Source organism: Parus major, chromosome 2 (assembly GCF_001522545.3).
Source record: "Parus major isolate Abel chromosome 2, Parus_major1.1, whole genome shotgun sequence".
NCBI classification, from domain to species: Eukaryota; Metazoa; Chordata; class Aves; order Passeriformes; family Paridae; genus Parus; species Parus major.
In genome coordinates, this window is record NC_031769.1 from 138,024,196 (window position 1) to 138,041,663 (window position 17,468).

Consider the following 17,468-nt stretch of genomic DNA (forward strand, 5'->3'; position numbering starts at 1 on the left):
ACTTTAGATTTCTGTAATCCCTTTGATATGAGATTGCATGGGCATAACCGGGAGCAGGATTGGATCCTGGGGTCTTTTAAAGCATTTTGTATAATGTGTTATTCATGAGAACATTTGGAGACTATTGGCAACGTGAAGCTTTCAAAATCCCGATAATGCAAGTAGCAATGTTGTCCAGTCTGCGTGGCACTGGAGTGCTGGGGAAGCATACAGTCTTAGATGTTTGGAAATCTGTGAGCATTGCACAAGCCTCTCCCAGAACTTAGGGGCACATGTAAGCTGTAATATTTGATGTCGGCAATGTGAGATGAATCAAGAAATGTATGTACCCAATGTTCAGTGCATCATTCTGGTCAGAAATTAGGTCCAGAATGTTTGTTACTTGATGAGCCAATAAAGCAAAGCATATGGTTAGTCTTTGCTCTGTATTTCAGTCCTAATACATATGGTTAAGATTTACAAAACAGGACCGGGCGTTGAGATCCACCTCCAGAAAGTTTTGCATAATTCCTTGATCTTGGAAAACTATATTCTTCTCTGCTTTTTTTTTAAACTGTGATTCAATCAGTTATAGCTGGAGAGTTTTCCCCCTTTAATACCAATACAATGAAATGAAGGTCAGAGAGGTTGTTTTTTTCCACAGTAATCACACCAGCTAGAGTTGGTGTACTTGATGAATAAAGAACAATACTTCCCTTGTTCATAGACTCTTTTAGAAAGCATCAGCTATGGAATGCTGTCAGCAGTGTGATATTAAGCTAAGTGGATCATTGCCTTAGCCCAACATGGCTGTTACTCTATTGAATTAGGTGATATGAAGTCACCTTTCCATGTTCACAGAAAAAAAATATCTTGGTACAATAAAAGTAATAAGATGTTTCTCATATTCTTTCTTTTCTCAAGGTTGCCACCTCTTGAAGTAAGCTCTTCATGCAGCTGGCTAACTATTTACAATTTAATACAGTTTATTTGACTGTTTTAATCAACTGTACTCTCTGCCAAGGTGTAGGAAGAGCTGGCATTAGTTCCAGCTTGTTTCCTTTCTTTGGTAAAGATATTCAGGTAAAGGTGTGTAATGTGACTTCTTGGAAAGGAGAATATGTTTGTAAGACTGAGGCCAACATGCCTGAAGCTACAAATTATCTCTTCAGAGGAGCTATGTGGTTCTATCTCATTTTTTGCCCTATTGCCTTATAAACCACATAGTGCTGTTCAGTTTTTGCTCAACAACAATTATTTTCTCAGCACTGCTGTTTCTTCCCCATTTAGTATAATGTATAAATAACAGCTTTTGTCTACTTATGTCTTATGTTCTTATGTAGTATATGAAAATAGCACTGGGCAAGAAAAACACTTGGGAATTTTTCATTTTTTTCATAAAATAACTTGCTTTGAGAGTTTTTCTGTATTTAAAGATGGAAACTTTGTGTAGCAATAATTTTACTACTGTAATTGCTAAGTAATTGTGGTGCATATTAACTTGTTCAATTCTTATGACAACAGTAAATTGAAACCCACAATATTTAGTTAGTATCCAAACTTAGACTATTGGATATCTTGGAGAATTGTCCATAAGCAATTGATTGTATTTTTCCTTTTCAGTAGGAGTTGAAAACATTCTTTCCCTAGTTGTGCATAAGAGTTATGTGTTTGGAGAGCTAATTTACCTGGTGGCATAAACCAAAACCTTGAACTTGTCAGTTTTCTTTTGGGTGACTGCTCTGATGTTGCTGACAGCCATTCTCTTTTGCATTCCTGTAAAACCACTTAATGAGATCTAGCTACTGATTTTTATAGCTTGGATTAATTTTTTTCCCTTTCTGCAAGAAGTGAGATTTTGTTCCACAGACAATAAAGGTCCAAAGAAATAAAGATATCCTCTTCAGGTTGGTGAATGCACAGTAATTCCCATCAATATTTTGTTGTCTGTTCGAGTGCTAGATTTTTAACTTCCTTAGCTATATGTACTTTTCTATGCCAGAACATTAGTCTTTGCACAACTAAGACACAGTTGATTATCTGCCTAGTGCATAATTGTTTTCTTTCTTATGGTTTATTGCTGTGTGGGACTGTCCCTTCCGCTGCACTGCTGCCATTGATACAAAAAGTACCCAGTGAAAATTGATCAGTTATGTAAAGACTATTCTGGCACAACTTTTCTAGTCTTTCACATTGTAACTCTGTAGTATACAAAAAAACTTCTGGTGATTGTGTCCTTCTTTGCTTGTAAGGTCTGTGATTGTTTTTTAGGGGCTCATATATTGTTTTGGTGATGGTTAGGTCAGAACTATGCTTCTTTGTTAGAAGGTGCTTTCATAAACTGTCAAGTTGAAAGTAGGATGGAAGGGAAGAAGGTGGCAGAGAAAGTGAACTCTGAAATTCTCAGACATGATTGGGATTTTTTGTCAATCCTTGATGTTTGTTGCTCTCTGCTCTGCTTCTTAATCCCCATACAAATTTACCACTTAATCCCAGTAAAATCTGCAGCATTTTCACACTTACATACAGCCATTATTTAAAAGTTTATTTTCTATTCCTGAGGCAAAATAATAAAAGGATTTGTATTTTTTTGAACTTCTAGGTATGATTTGTCACTCATGTTCATTCAGCCCCAATTTATTATGTTTTATGTATAGCTCAAAGACACAATGAATCTTGAGAATGAATTAAAAGCTGTAATCCATAATTACAGTCTGCTTGGCTTTAAAAGCTTTTTGCCATAATGTCTGTCATGTTTTTACAATTATAGCATGCTGAATGTTCTTGCAGAAACCTGCCTAGCAAAACATTTTGCAATACGAGGGCCAAATTTTCAAAGAACTGATGTATCTGCAATGATTCCTACACACCATCTTGCTCACAGCCTCTTTCTTTCTAAACCTCAGGATGGTGACAGGCAGACTGAAGATGAGGTCTGACAAGATTGTGCCCAGCAACTAAGGGAATGCATGGGCTGGGTGTGAGCCCAGTGCTGTGAACCAGAACACCTTGGAGTGTGTGGAGTTCATGTGCTGCCTGCTGTTTCTGTCCCCTTGCCTCTCTTCTTGAGCTTCTTCTCTGTGGTCTTTGAGAATGCATAGGTGCTGCTAAACTGTTCTTGGTACTTATGTACTCTCTTTTCCGTGTTTGGATGTTAAGTCCCTCAAGGAAGAGAACTGCAGAACCTGCCCTTGGTCTGACAAAACTGCCACTTAGGGAATGAGAGCCTGGATGCAAGAGAATATATCTCTTGTATTAAACCTTCAGATTCTTACTTCTAAGATCCAAAATGTATTTAATAGTAGATGACATGAAAAACATGCACCCCTGAATCTCAAAAAACTACAGCTGGCCTTTTTCCTTCTTTCTTCCCCCAAGCTGCTGGAAAAAGTAGCACGTAGGAAAAAGTTACTGGTTTGGGACAGGTCTTTGGCTGATGCTGGTGCCAGAGCTGCATTGGCTGTAGCAGGTCAAATGGAGAGGCCAGAGGTTGTTGGCCAGCACATTCTGCCTGTTGACTCAGATGCTCCATGTGCTGTAATCCTCAAATCTCAGAAGTATCATGAGAGTGTTGGTTTATTATATCTGAAGGACCAACAAACAGTGGGCATTAGCCTAGTCAGTTAAGAGCAATCTTAGCCCTGGGAAAAAGAAATTGCCACTTGCCTACTTCAGATTAATTTCCCTGATTTCTTAGACTTACTACCAGAAACCTTAGGGATGTAATGGCAAAGGCACCAAGGGTTTGGAAAATGAAGAAGACTGTTCAAGGGGCTATGAGACAATGGCAAGAGAAGGAGTAAGGTTGGAGGTGTCAAAGGTTTTCTAGCCTTCCTATCATTCAGCCTCTGGGTAGCTTCCCTGGCTGCCTTTCCCTGTAGATCAGTTTGTTCTCTGTGAGCCAAATTCTGTTCAAATGTATGAAGGTTTTCCCTTGTTGACAGCCTTGGATACCCCAGGGTGCACTGCCAGCTGCTCTGCTGCAGTTCTTCAGTGAAGAAGGGCTGTGCCTCCCTGAAGCAGAGTGGAAAGGTTTTGTAGAGTGTGTTCCAGCATCTCCACTGAGTTTGACTGAGCAGTGGGATGCAAAACTTTGAAAAACTAGTTTATGAGCAGAGACACAAAGTTGCTGATACTGTGGTAACAACATGGGGCAGTTTTTTCCATTTGTTCTTGTTTGGGTTGCTACACTGATATATCACCTCTTTTTCAATCATTTCGTGCTTTTATTCATTTCACCTGCTGCTTCAGTTTGAAACCTAGGTGATGGCACAATATAAATAGAAGCCAAATTTTACTTTCCATCCAGATTTCCCCTGTCTAAGTCTTGACTTGCCTGTACATGCCAGCTAGTCTTGATGAGACTGAAGCAGTGTTTGCAGCTGCAAAGCTTTGTGCTGCGTAAGCCAGGTTTGCAAATTGGGCAGCTGATGTTCCCTTTGCCTTGTGCATGCCTGTTTTTTCTCTTGCTTATTCTCTCCTCACAAGGATTTGAAAATTTGGCCCTGGGTGATGTTCAGTGTGGGGAAATGCCCACAGTAGTGAGAGGTAAAGGAGTGTAGGTCATGCATATTGTCAATGTAAGCAAGAGAGCAATTTTAATTACCATGTATTAACAAAGAGCATTTTTATTGCCAGCTTTGCCTGCTAAAATAGTGTCTTAACATCTAACATTGTTTGTCTTTCTGTCCTCTGCTGTTAGGTTGTTTAGTTTGTTTCGTAAAGAGATAAATAAAAGGTCTGTCTGAGGGAAGTAGTGCACTTGGGGATGTCATTTTACAAACTAATAAACTGATGTATGTGACATTTTAAATAACTTGCATCCTTTACCATTAAAAATTTGTGTTGTCTTCCTATATGTGTTTATTTTTGTTTGTTTAAAATTGGTTAATCTTTATTTGGATTTAAAATGTTGTTTTCTTTCCGAACTTGCAGTGTCTCCACCAACAAGACTAAGATATAATGTAGTGAGTCCTGACAGTGTACAGATCTCTTGGAAAGCCCCCAAAGGGCAGTTCACTGGATATAAACTTCTTGTCACTCCAAGTTCAGGTAAAAGCCTGTATGTTCTCTTTTAAGGTGAAGGTCTCTTTTATGTCTTCCTAAGGCATAAAAGCTTTTCAGAGTTCAGTGTCATCCTCCACAAAGAAGAAATTGTGAGCAGGATAATGTAGTACTGGCTGCTCAACAGAAGAGAGATTGATTTCACATGAGGGATGTCAGGCACAGAAAATGGGAATTGAGTGCTTAAGGTAGCAGAAGTGGGTCAGTGCTAGTTGTGCTTCATGTGTGGTCTTTGGGAATCGCCATTGATCATCTGTCTTTACCTTTCTTCCAGTGTGATGTAAGAAAGTCTAGGAAGGGTTCAAGGGAAAGCATTGAAATCCTAATTCAGTCAACCTTTGAATTTTTTGAATCCTAATTCAGTCAACGAGGTGAATCTCCTTGTCCCTTATCCCTTAGTGAGCTCTCTGGAAAAGATCAGGAATAATTAAAAAAAAAACCAACAAACAAACAAGTAATCTTTTTAAGTTTTTTGAATGAAAGCTTGAAAAATGTAGACAACAAATTTGCTGTATAGAGCCTGAAAGGTCTTACTTCTGTATGTTTAAAATTAAATTTAGATAGAGAAGCAGTTTTAACATACAGCCAAAATACAACTTTGTACATATTGGCATGTAATCTTTATATGTAAATGGACATAGAAATGTTTAATATTTGTATTTATACAGGAGAATTTCCTTGCCCAGAGAAAGTTGGCAAAGTGAATATTCAGAGGTGATGTGGGTACAATAGGGTCAGAATTGGCAGCCAATCATGGAATGAAAGCCTGTCAGTATGATGTTACCAAACTTGACAGATGTTGGTAAAACGTTTCTTTTTTTCTTAATGATTTTGCTGGACACCATGGCTGTTTCATGAGGCCCAGATAATGAGGTTGATCCTAAGAGTGTTTCTGTTTATGAAAACTGGTTAGAGTGCCTATCTTGTTGCTTTTCTGGGATGTTCTCTGGCCTGGCTGTATAAGTAGTCCCAAAAGTGGATAAAGGGGGAATGCTTAGGTCATGGTACAGCTTGTGATATTTTTAACTCATTATGTTTACTGTGCTATAAAAACAAAGTTATGCATTTGTTGGATTTGTTTTTGTCTTTTCTCCTATAGGTGGAAAAACAAATCAATTAATTCTTCAAAATACTGCAACCAAAGCAATTATTCAAGGTCTCATTCCAGATCAAAATTATGCCCTTCAGATCATTGCATTCAATGAAGACAAGGAGAGTAAGCCAGCACAAGGCCAGTTCAGAAGTATGTGTCCCTTTATGGCTGACATACAGAATGTATCAGATATTTAATGTAACTTTTGAAATGGTGACAAGCCTTACACAAAGGGGAATGATGGAAAACCAGTTTTTTCTGTGGTAGAAGGAAAATCAAAGCCATGTATTTTAACTGGTGTAAGTACAGGTGGAGGCCTGAATTGATTGTATAATATATTCTTGCATTGGGCTATCTTTGTTTCCATTGGACTGGCATTCCTTTCTTCCTCATTTCATTGGGAAATTTGCTGGTATTTCATGGAAAGAACATTCAGTGAGTAGAAAGAAACTGCTGTATTCTGACACTTAAAAAATTTCCATTTCATTAAAATAATGTTATAGCTGTGCCAACTGGCAACTAGATGCTAGTTCAGTAGAATGAAAGGCTGATTTCTTAATGGCCTCCAGTGGTCAAATATGTTTATAAATTTAATTTTTTTTATATGACCAAGACATACTCTTAATGTCTATATCATAGTGATATATACACATCTGATTTATCTTGATCTTCATGTTAAACATGTTAAATATGATTAGTGGAGATTTGGTTGATAATGTGTCAGTGTAAAGTACAGTTGGAAGCCTAATGAATTCTCTGACACTAATTTTTTATCATTGTCTTTGCTAAATTACCTTTCTCTTAAAACCACCACAAGATAAAATATGCTGAGTACTTGATGTGATGTGTATCCAAGCCCTTTTAGCTTTCCATCACTACAACTGTACATTTATTACCTTAAGTTAGAAAACCCACAAAACCACAGATTACTTTAGCATTAAAGAGAAGCCCACAGAAAGCTACAGCAAATTCTGTAATATTATATATTAGTTATATATTACATTAGTTTTATTATAATACATATATATAATATAATAATATTATATAATATTATATATGTAGCTATTTTTGAAATGGCATTTAGGAAAAATAAAACTAGCAACTCAATTTAAGGATATGGGGGTAGTATACTCTCTTTGCTGCACTTAAGGCTGGAGTTTCATTTAAAAACATGATACCTTTCATGAATAAAACCAGATACAGCATATATACAAATCCTTTTTTTGCTCTCCTGTATTATAGGTTTTTTTCCCTGTTTGACATGTGGTCACTAATTCTTGAGATGAAAAAAGGTCAAACATATAAAGAGCTTTGAGAATATCATCTGGTTTAGTGCATTGGAAGTATGGTTTTAATGCTGTGAAGTTGTAACTCTTGTACTAAGAATTCTCAAACTTACAATAAAATTTTATTGTCAAAAGAGTATTTATTTTTATATAGTGAGGTATACATTCTTATTCTAATACATAGTGTTTAATGAACTAAGATCAATGGGAATTTTGTTTCTTTTGAAAATGCAGATGTTAAAACACATGCTAGATAAAATCTTTTTCTGTGTAGATATTTGAGTAAAACTGCTGTCTTGGCTCTTCCTATGTGGTTAGAATTTTGACAGTTCCTGAATGCAGAAATCTCTGTCAGGATGTGACCAGCTTGTCTCCTTTGAACATTTTCAGACTTTTGTACCATTTTCTCTGGAGACTTGCCCCTCAATAGCAGTAGCATTAGAGGAGGCAAGCTAATTGGCTTTGTTCTTGGCCTTTTTTCAAAGGAATGCTCCTAGAAGGATAAGCAGCAGCAGTATCCTTTTTGGCCAATATTATTCCAGTATTTCACCTCTTGTTTTAGTCAGATTCTTTCTCAATTAAGGTGTAGACCCAGACTTCTGACCAAGACCTATTGTTGTTGTGGCATTGTCTGTAGCCTAGCTAATAACCAGTAACCAAGATCTGCCTTGGTAAAAGCTGGCTCCTCAGCAAGCTTGTGGACTTGAATTTGTTCCCAAAGGAGTTTCACAGTTGGTTGCTAAAGGCAGAGGTGATACAAAATCACATGTGCTGTCTTAGTAAGAAGAGGAGTAAAAATTTCAGGTTTTTTGTTCTCACCTCTGTACCTGGAGTGTGAGCTCTACAGGTTCTGCAAAGGGTTGTTGTACTGAGAAAATCACATTCAGATATTTGACAGTGCCTTGTTTTCTTCTTTAGTCTTGTGATGATATTTTGAATTGGAACACTCCTGGTTGATTCAGATATTCCATATACCATTGGGTAAATTAGTAAATCCATTTGACTTTGGTCTCACTAATGTACAACAGAATATTTGCATTGTCTTTCTTACATAGCTAAGAGACAGATGGTTTCCTTTCATGCCCTCACAGTGTTTTTTTGAATGATGCAGCACAGAGAAATTTGGTCCCGGCTGAGGATCAGTGCCTGCTTGGATGAATGTCAGTCATAATCCAGTTTTACATAAAGTAAGAAGTGTAATTGGAGTAGAATTTTATTTTTTGTGGAAGATATTCTCAGCTTCATTGTTTTAAACTTTACCTGTCTGTTGCAGACAGATGGAGTGTGGATACTAATTAGCATTCCAAGAAAATTCTGGAAGGGCTTGTTCTTCCCAATACGTGACTTTAGCAATGACTTTGTCAGAACCTTTCAGGCTATTAGTAGAGCAATACTGTTCTACTAATGTAATATTAGGCATTGCTAACCAAATTGGGTTCTGCTTGGCTGTTGTGAACGATTTGGGACATAGAAAGGAGGTATCCCACCCACTTGTAGAACAGGAAACTGTCAAAGTCTCTGCTCTGGAGCAGCCTTGCACTCCTGGGAGTGCATTGGTGCCCTGAATACAGATTTGGGCATGGGATCTAAGCTGATTCTGTAACGAGGACTGTGTAACAGCTGGCCTATGTGCTTTTGTGTTGACTGTCTTGGAGTGGAACTTTGCAATGTTGGACTTTCCCCAGCTAGCTTTGCCAATTTTCTGGACTGTATTTCCAGTGTGGGATCTTGTCTGCATGGGCTTAGGTGCTGATGTCACTATTTGGACTCTCCTGTGTGAAGAGAGTCAGTTTTGAGAGTTTTAATGATGATAGAATGGGGAAAGATCCATAAAAATAATAAATGCAAAGGGAGGGAGGGAAAACAGAGAAACAGTAACTCATTACCTAAACATATCTTCAGATGCTCTGTGCAACTATTTTATCAGGAAGAAGAAAATGACATGCTTGTAACTGCATTGTTTCTAGATTAATTGATTTTTCTCCCTTACTTTACAGTTAAAGACATAGAGAGAAGAAAAGACACAAGTAAATCCAAGGTGAAGGATCCAGAAAAAACAAATGCGAGTAAACCAGCTCCAGAAGGTCAGATCATAATGCATACGACTTATGGGATATTTTGAAAATAATCAACTTCTCTATTTAACTTGGCCATTGTAGAGATTTTCTGTAAGTCAGTACTTTAAATCTGGTTCCCAGGGTTAAATTGAATAGAGGGGGGAAAACAGTATTTTCAGAAATATTGGAGAGCTGCTACAGAAGTATTGCTTTTAGTTCTGTGTTTTGCTTTGCTTTTTTATAGTCCTAATGCCATCATGAATATATGAAAATTATTAAAAAATAATTTTAGATAATGTTAAAATTATTAAAAGCTGCTTGTACTTCCCCACTGGGGGCACTTTGAGTAGTGGAAGAATCATGCAGGTGTGTGTGTATATAATAACTTTTTTATCTTGGCTGTGAGACAGACTGGCAATATTAATTCCCACCTAAAGTCTAATTGATACTATTGTATAATTAGCCTCATAATATCTTGATAAGTCTGTCCTAGTGTAGGTTGTATATATGAAAACATTTGAAACATTTTGAGGGAGGGGAAGAAAAAAGAGTTAATTTTGTCCTGATGCAAGGTTCCAATCTTCTGGTGAAATGTGATATTGCTTGCCATGAGAAGTTTATCTAGTATGGATGAAAATATATTTCAAGCTTAATATACAGCTCTATTTCCTGTTATTTTAAAATTCAAATAGCATCTTCTTTATGAAGTAACCTCAACAGTAATTATTCCCTTCAGTGGTTGTTTCTGGTATACAGAGCAAGAGGAGCTTGGTATGACCTTAAATAGTCTCTCTATGAATAAACTGGAGAGTTTCAAGGATCCCATTTTCCCCTGCCATATAAATCTGTCTCCAGTGATGCAAGTATTAAAGACCTTACACAAATTTCCTTGAAGCCCATGCAAATTTTTCTTAGGTGGGTTTTTATTCTTACCACACATTTCTGGGTCATGTTGTATTTATTAACACTATGCAAGTTTGTTTCCATACAGCATTTCTCAAAACAAAACACCCTTGAATTCCATTGGGTGCACTGGAAGAATGTTAGCTAGTGTTTGCAACATTAAAGAGACAAGTTGTACCTGCTAGTGTGTGACAGGGTAATGGACAGGTGATCTTTCCTATAGCATGTCTAGAAGGCTGAATTGGAAGAAATGACAGAACTGAGAGGGAAAATGTGATTTGCTTTCTTAATGAAAGACAAGTGATAAAAGTTGAAGGAGGGAAAACTGGGCCTGTACTTGGAAAATGTTGATTAAATACAGACAGAGGAAAGTGTCTGCCAGACTGTGGGAGAGAATTTATGCTTTTTTCGTGGAGTGAAATACAACTGGCAAGAGGAGCTTGGATCTGCAGTCTCTTCCTTTTTAGGATTCATGTTTACTTTTGAAGTCTTTAGTCACTTTCCTCATCCCTGCACCACTTTTTACTCATCTGAACTACTTCAGTTGTATCAGGGCAGTTTGTAACAGAACAAAATATATCTCCATCCAGCACTTGTGAAAAGATACTGCCTTATACTTACTGTAGCAGGTTTTACTAGAAAACCTGGTATGCATTTAAAACTAAGGCAAAACTTAAAAACTTAAAAACTTCTCAATCAGGAAACCTGATCATAAAGGAAAAAAATTGTGCTAATTTTTATGAATTCTTGAATTTGTTTAACCCTATTTCCAACTCAGCTATATATAATTATAAAGTAACAGACCTTTTTTCTCTGGTCTAACTATTGCATATTTCTCTGCATTGCACGGTTCTAATGATTATTCAAAGTGATGAAGATTCCAACTGAATGACTTCAGTGGGAGTAGGATGAGATTCCAAGGAAAAATGTTGGGCAAAAATAACAGCAGCAGCAAAAAATGTGTAGCTGGGGTAGAAGTGAATTCAGAAGTGAAACAGACATTAGTGGTATCAAAATTTTCTTAGTTCAATATATAAAGATTGTTCCACCTCAGACTGAAATTGGATCAAAGAAATAAGTGCAAAATTTTACAGCAAAACCGTAATAACTTGATCCTCTGCAGATGTTTGACAGGAAATGATTTGAGTACAACCAAATGAATTCAGGCCAGCAGTTAATTGGTTTCATAACCATTTAGTGTACAGCTAAATTTGATGGATTTAATGGCAACCCTGATACATTCTGTGGCTGCATTTATATCTTTGGTCAAGTTGGTTAGACCTTAGGAGTTAACACTACAGAAAAATTTATTAGAATTGTAAAATCATTGAGGTTGGAAAAAACCTGAAAGATCATCAAGTCCAATTTTTGACCTAATACGATGTCCACAGAAACATCTCATGAAGAGCCACATCCATTCAGTTGTTGAACACTTCCATGGATGGTGACTGCACCAATTCCCTGGCAGCCTGTTCCAATATTTACACTCTCCTGCTGTGATGAGATTTTTTGTAATATCCAATCTGAATCTCCCCTGGTTCACCTTGAGGCCATTTCTCCTTGCCCTGTCCCTTGTAACCTGTCAGAAGAGCCCGACCTCCACCTGGCCACAGCCTCATTCAGGAGTGTAGAGCATGACAAGGTCTCCCCTGAGCCTCCTTTTCTCCAGGCTAAACACCCCCAGCTCCTTCAGCTTCTCCTCATCAGATCTGTGCTCCAGACCCTTCCCCAGCTCCGTTGCCCTCCTCTGGACACACTCCAGCCCCTCAGTGTCCTTTTTGTAGTGAGTGGCCCAGAACTGGACACAGCACTCGAGGTGTGGCCTCACCAGTGCTGAGCACAGGGGGTCAATCCCTGCCCTGCTCCTGCTGGCCACACTGTTCCTGGTCCAGGCCAGGATGCCACTGGCCTTCTTGGCCACCTGGGCACACACTGGCTCATGTTCAGCCACTGTTGACCAGCACTCCCAGGGCCTTTTCCAAGGGCAGCTTTCCAGCCACCGTTCCCCAGCCTGTAGGACTGGATGGATTTGTTGTGACCCAAGTGCAGGACCCAGGGCCTGGCCTTGTTGAACCTCACACCATTGGCTTTGGGCCATTACTCCAGACTGTCCAGATTCCTCTGCAAACCCCTCCCACCCTCCAGCAGATCAACACTGATGCCAAGCTTGGTGTTGTCTGTGAGTGTTGTCACTGAGGGTGCTATCAATGTGTTTGTATAAAGTTTTTTAAATCTTTAATGATGGCAGTCAGGTTGAGTTAGGTAGAATAATACCTTACCTGAGAACAAGAGCAATCTTTGCCCATAAAATAAATTGAAAACAGCCATTGACCAGACTACTATTGTCAGTGGCTGTGGTTTCTGCTCTTGTCTTGAGTGAAGGAGGACCATAATTCCCCAGTTATTAGTGTCAAGTTTTGATGTAAAGAGGTGCCTTTTGTGAGCATCTTCACCACTTGCTACAGAATTATGCTCACTGGCATTAGTAAGCCAGAAAATCCACAATCATTGTTTTGGGACAGAACTAATAAAGCACACCAATGTACTTGTCAGTGAGTATGAAAAAAGAGTATGAACTCTTTCAATATTACAAGCTCCCGTTTGTGCATTATGATGTCATGTATCCTGCTGATTTTCCTGAAAGGCACTACAGGCACAGTATGGTATAAAGTTGCTGTTTATAAATACTTAGCTAATATACCTTCTTCAAGGTCACACAATAAACCCCAGAAATTTCAATTTCCATGGGACAAAGATTTCACCATAGCACTTCTGCTCCTAGAAACCAGCTCTTTGCTAAGAAATGCAACATATAAATACCTGTACTCATGACTCTACGTTGTTCCAGAGCATTTCACTTGTATTTTCATCTGTGGTTTGGAGGACTGTTTATGTATACTTTGTTTGATGTATGTATATATACACATACATTTATGTGTGTATACTATGTTTTATATATATGTATGCTGTCTGCTATTTAATTACCAACTGTCTAAGGCTCTGAGCAATGATGGGAGCTGTAAATGCCTTCTCCTGAACTCCCAAATCCACTTTCTTCTTCTATCCTTAAATTAAATTGTTATGAGGGTTTTCCTCTGTCTTTATGGAACTCTGTCAACAGCTTGTATGGCTTGTTAGTAAAGCAGCTCTAGCAACCTAGATTAAAATTTTCCATCTATTCTGTCCTAATCTTTCAAGTAGTTTAAAAAGATTTACTCCTTTTCTGTTGTAAGTACTGTGCTCTTATCTCAAGCAAACCTCCAGTGTATATCCAGTAATGTCATGGTGCCAAATTAATTCAGGCTTAATGTCTAGCACTCAGCCATCAAATGTTCACTTTATATTTTATTTCCAGAAACTTTCTGTATGACTACTTTCAAGACTTCAATCTCCTTTCTATATTTTTGAGAGCCTGTCATTTTTCAGCGCAGTGATTTATCACTGCTGTGCACACTCATATTAATAATGTCAGAAGCCTTTTCTCTTTCTGTCTGTTGGGAAAATAACCCACAGATGCAGCTTCTTTCAGCATGCACTGATATTTGAGTGCTTGTACCCTGGCTTCTCTCCAACTCCCTCATGTACAAAGCTCTTTTCTGTACAGCGACAGGGGTTAATACATTCTGTGCCTTCTCAGATGTTTTACAGTTTCTCAGAAAGCTTCTATGACTGATTCTCTAATCAAATCCCTTTGGGGAGGGGAGAATCAGTGCTTTGACTATATCCTCTGGCAAATATATGACTATATCTTTTTTCTGTAGAGTATTTCTCCATGTATCTGAACTGGGTTTAGCTACCCATTTCAATATAAACAACAAAACACTGAGGCCAGTTTTATCTGCATGCCTGTTGACTTGATTGGGGGGGGCTGTTAGTTGAGAGGTGTGGTGGCTTAGTGTAGGCTACCAGCCAAACTTCCACCTAGCTGCTTGCTCATTCTTCTTCCCTGCAGGATGGGAGAGAAAAGAGGAAGAACAGGAATGAAAGAGTTCATAGGTTGAGATAAAGACAGAGAGACTATTACCAGTTGCCATGGCAGGCAAACAGAGTCAAGTGGGGGGGAAGATTTACTTTTTTTTTTTTGCCAGTTAAAAAATTAGCTAATGTGGGTAGTGGGAAACAAAAGAGACAAACATTTAAACAACAGTTTTCCTTTCCATTTTCCCAGGCTCAGCTTGACCTCCTTCCAGACTCCTCTCCTCCCTTGTTATCACTGCAAACTACACTCAGTCCAAGTCGCTTCAGAGAGGAAGCAAGTGGTGCAAAAGGGGTGTTGAGAGGTTGTGAGCAGGGTGTAGTGGTTTCTCTCTTCCATTCCTTTCTTCTCATACCTTTCTTCTCCATGTACATCATCCACAGGCTGCAGAGAATATCTGCTCTGCCATGGAGCACACTCTCCTCTGACCTTGGGGTTCTGTCTACTGTTCGCACTCTTTTTCACTCTCCTTCACTCTTTGCTGGGCATTTCTTTTTCCATTCTTAAAAATGTTTTCCCTGAAGTGCCATCACCTGTCCATGGACACTTGGCCTCTTTTCACTCCTGCAGCCTTCATCCTGCCAAGCCTGGCCACAAACACTCAATGCCAAAGGTGCTCCATTTGTGCTTTATTGGAGTAAAGAATTTACACAGTCTTTAACCTGTCCTGTTTGGAAATCCCCTTATGCAAATCTCAAATCAAGATGATTTAGGACAGCACAGGGCATGTATGAGTCAGATTTCTCTTCTGAATCAGTTGCTGCAGGATAAGCCTTACACAGTCTGTAGACATTCAAACAATGAGAAATAAGCTCGCATAAAGACTGTGATTCGTGTACCACAATGGTAGTTACTTTCTGATTGCAAAGTGTGTGTAATAAACAGTAAGTTTACTAAAGTATGACTGCTTAGGGAGGTCAGGGATCTTTACTGCACAGCACAGAACACAGCAGTTTGTTCAACCTTTTCAAAATAAAATTGTGTTTCACCCCAGAGCAAGTCCATTAGGGGCAGGTGTGGTTTTTTCAGTGATTTCTATGAAAATCCAGTGATATGGCACTGAGTTAAAATACCTGGGGGAACTGCAGCTTTTTCTATCCCTTAAGTACCTCTTTCTGATGGGAGTCACCTTTACCACATGCTAGGAGCCAAACTAGTAGAACATTAGCTGAGCTCTCTGGGCTGGTGGGAAGCCAGCTGAAAGCTCTGACAAAATGGGTGTTGCCACCCTGCCCAAACAGAATATAGAGGAAGCTCTAGGAGAAATTGATTGACAATAAAAGCTAGATCTGAGTTTCACGTTGTTGGAAGACTGGGACAAGCAGGTAGAAATTTAGGACAGAGAATTTGTAACTGATTTATTTTCTGTGACTATAGAATGGACAACTTGGCAATAGAAAATTTAGATATTTGGTGAGTGAAAAAAGGCACAGTGGGCTTTAGAGTTAGAAAAGCAGAAAGCCTGTATAATGAGCTGTGTAATGCCATACCTTGGCATTAGGTGCAGATGTCAGGTTACATTATCTGTATGTAAGTAAGATAACCTGAACTAATATTAAAAACAGCGAATAGTGACTTCATGTGCCTTGATCAGTAGTCCTACACTGTATATTAATTTAAATTAAAAAATTTTTGAGGAAGAGGTTAAAGTTAGCTGTAAGGAGAAACAAAGGTTTCCTTTGAAAGAATTTAATACTATTAGTGACCTTTAATGAATTGAACATAGTTACTAATATTATCATTATGATTGTGATTATGCACACAGATATGTACATAAACAAGTTATAAATGCAATGAAGAATAGCTTCTCATTTAGTCAAAGCTACCTCTGGCACATACTGTTTCCATTCTCCTTTTTTGGTATTCACTACTCAGTGATGCAGAAAGAAGAGATTCTGGTTATATTGTGCTAAATTTCAAGTTTTTAGTACTTTCAGAGTTTAGTATCCTAAAGTGTTCTGGAAAGAGGCCTGAAGCCATCTGTGATACCTACCTGCTGAGCAGCAAGAAGTATACCTGCAATTTCTTTTGGGCAATTGTGATCTGCCGGTGCTCAGTTGCCTGTAAAAACTGTGTAGATATATCCAAAGTTATTATGGTTTTGTGGTAGGATAGTTTTTGATAATTTTTTTGAACTTCCTGATGTGTTGTACATTATTAGTGATGTTATTATTTAAATTATTTCTACAATCTTTCAATGTAAATGTTTCTGAATTATTTTTTTTTCATAATGTGTTTTTCATTCAGTGCTATGCACCTATCAGAAAACACAAAAGGCATATCCTTCCTCAAAATGCTATGATGTACTTGTCTGAGGTTTCTATTTTAATAGCTCTTAGAATGAGGTGGAATCAGTCTTCTGATAGTGGTAGAAATGAGAGACGTGTAAGCTTAAAAAGATATACTGATTTGCATTCTTCTTTCAACGTTCCTACTACATTTGATGCAAATGAGCTTTGACATTCATTCATAATGTTATAGCTGTTGAGTGGCAGTATTTAAGCAGAGTAGGAAAAATCCACAGAGAAGTATATTAAGGTACTAATCAGCAGAAGAGACTATTTATCTAATTTATTAACTTGTCTGTTTAGTTAATGTCAGATGCTTCAGTAAGTATTACTAGACAGTGTGAAATGAGTGCTATGAGGTATTTGACTAAACCACAGGAATGAATACCTTCTGAACTTCTGCTTCATTGGCAGTGTTTCATAGTTTTACTCACTTCATCCTGGCTAATGTAACTGCAAATGTTGGTTTTAGTCATGATTTTTTTATTACTTGCTGAACTCCGGGGCTATGGAACTCATTAACTCTGTCTTTACGCAACCTATAATTTGATTTACTAGCAGGGTTTCCTTGAGCTTTCTGGAGGACACTGTAGGTCTTGATTATGAGCAGCAGAAGAAAGAAATGATAACTACGCTGTGTGGACATTTTCCCCCAGTGCCATAATGTTCTTCCTAAACAGTCTTTGTCTTTTCTCAGCTCTTGCACATTTTTCAGCTTTTGCAGTCTGAGCGTAAAAGCAAAATCTGTTGGAAAGTACTTAGCTCTTTCACTTTAAATACTATTTTTTGGTCTTGCTTTGGGGACCACTGAATCCTTTAGCC

The 17,468-nt window shown here is 38.2% G+C and overlaps 1 protein-coding gene across 6 annotated transcripts in view; it reads left to right on the top strand.

Annotated features, from left to right (window-relative positions):
• Positions 1–17,468, top strand: part of COL14A1 (collagen type XIV alpha 1 chain) — a 114,539-nt gene that overhangs the window by 4,145 nt on the left and 92,926 nt on the right. For all 6 annotated transcript variants that reach the window (XM_015617137.3, XM_015617130.3, XM_015617133.3 and 3 more), the window contains 3 exons: positions 4,915–5,031; positions 6,143–6,286; positions 9,420–9,506. In XM_015617137.3, the coding sequence (XP_015472623.1) occupies positions 4,915–5,031; positions 6,143–6,286; positions 9,420–9,506 (348 nt within the window). The remainder of the gene's footprint in view (positions 1–4,914; positions 5,032–6,142; positions 6,287–9,419; positions 9,507–17,468) is intronic.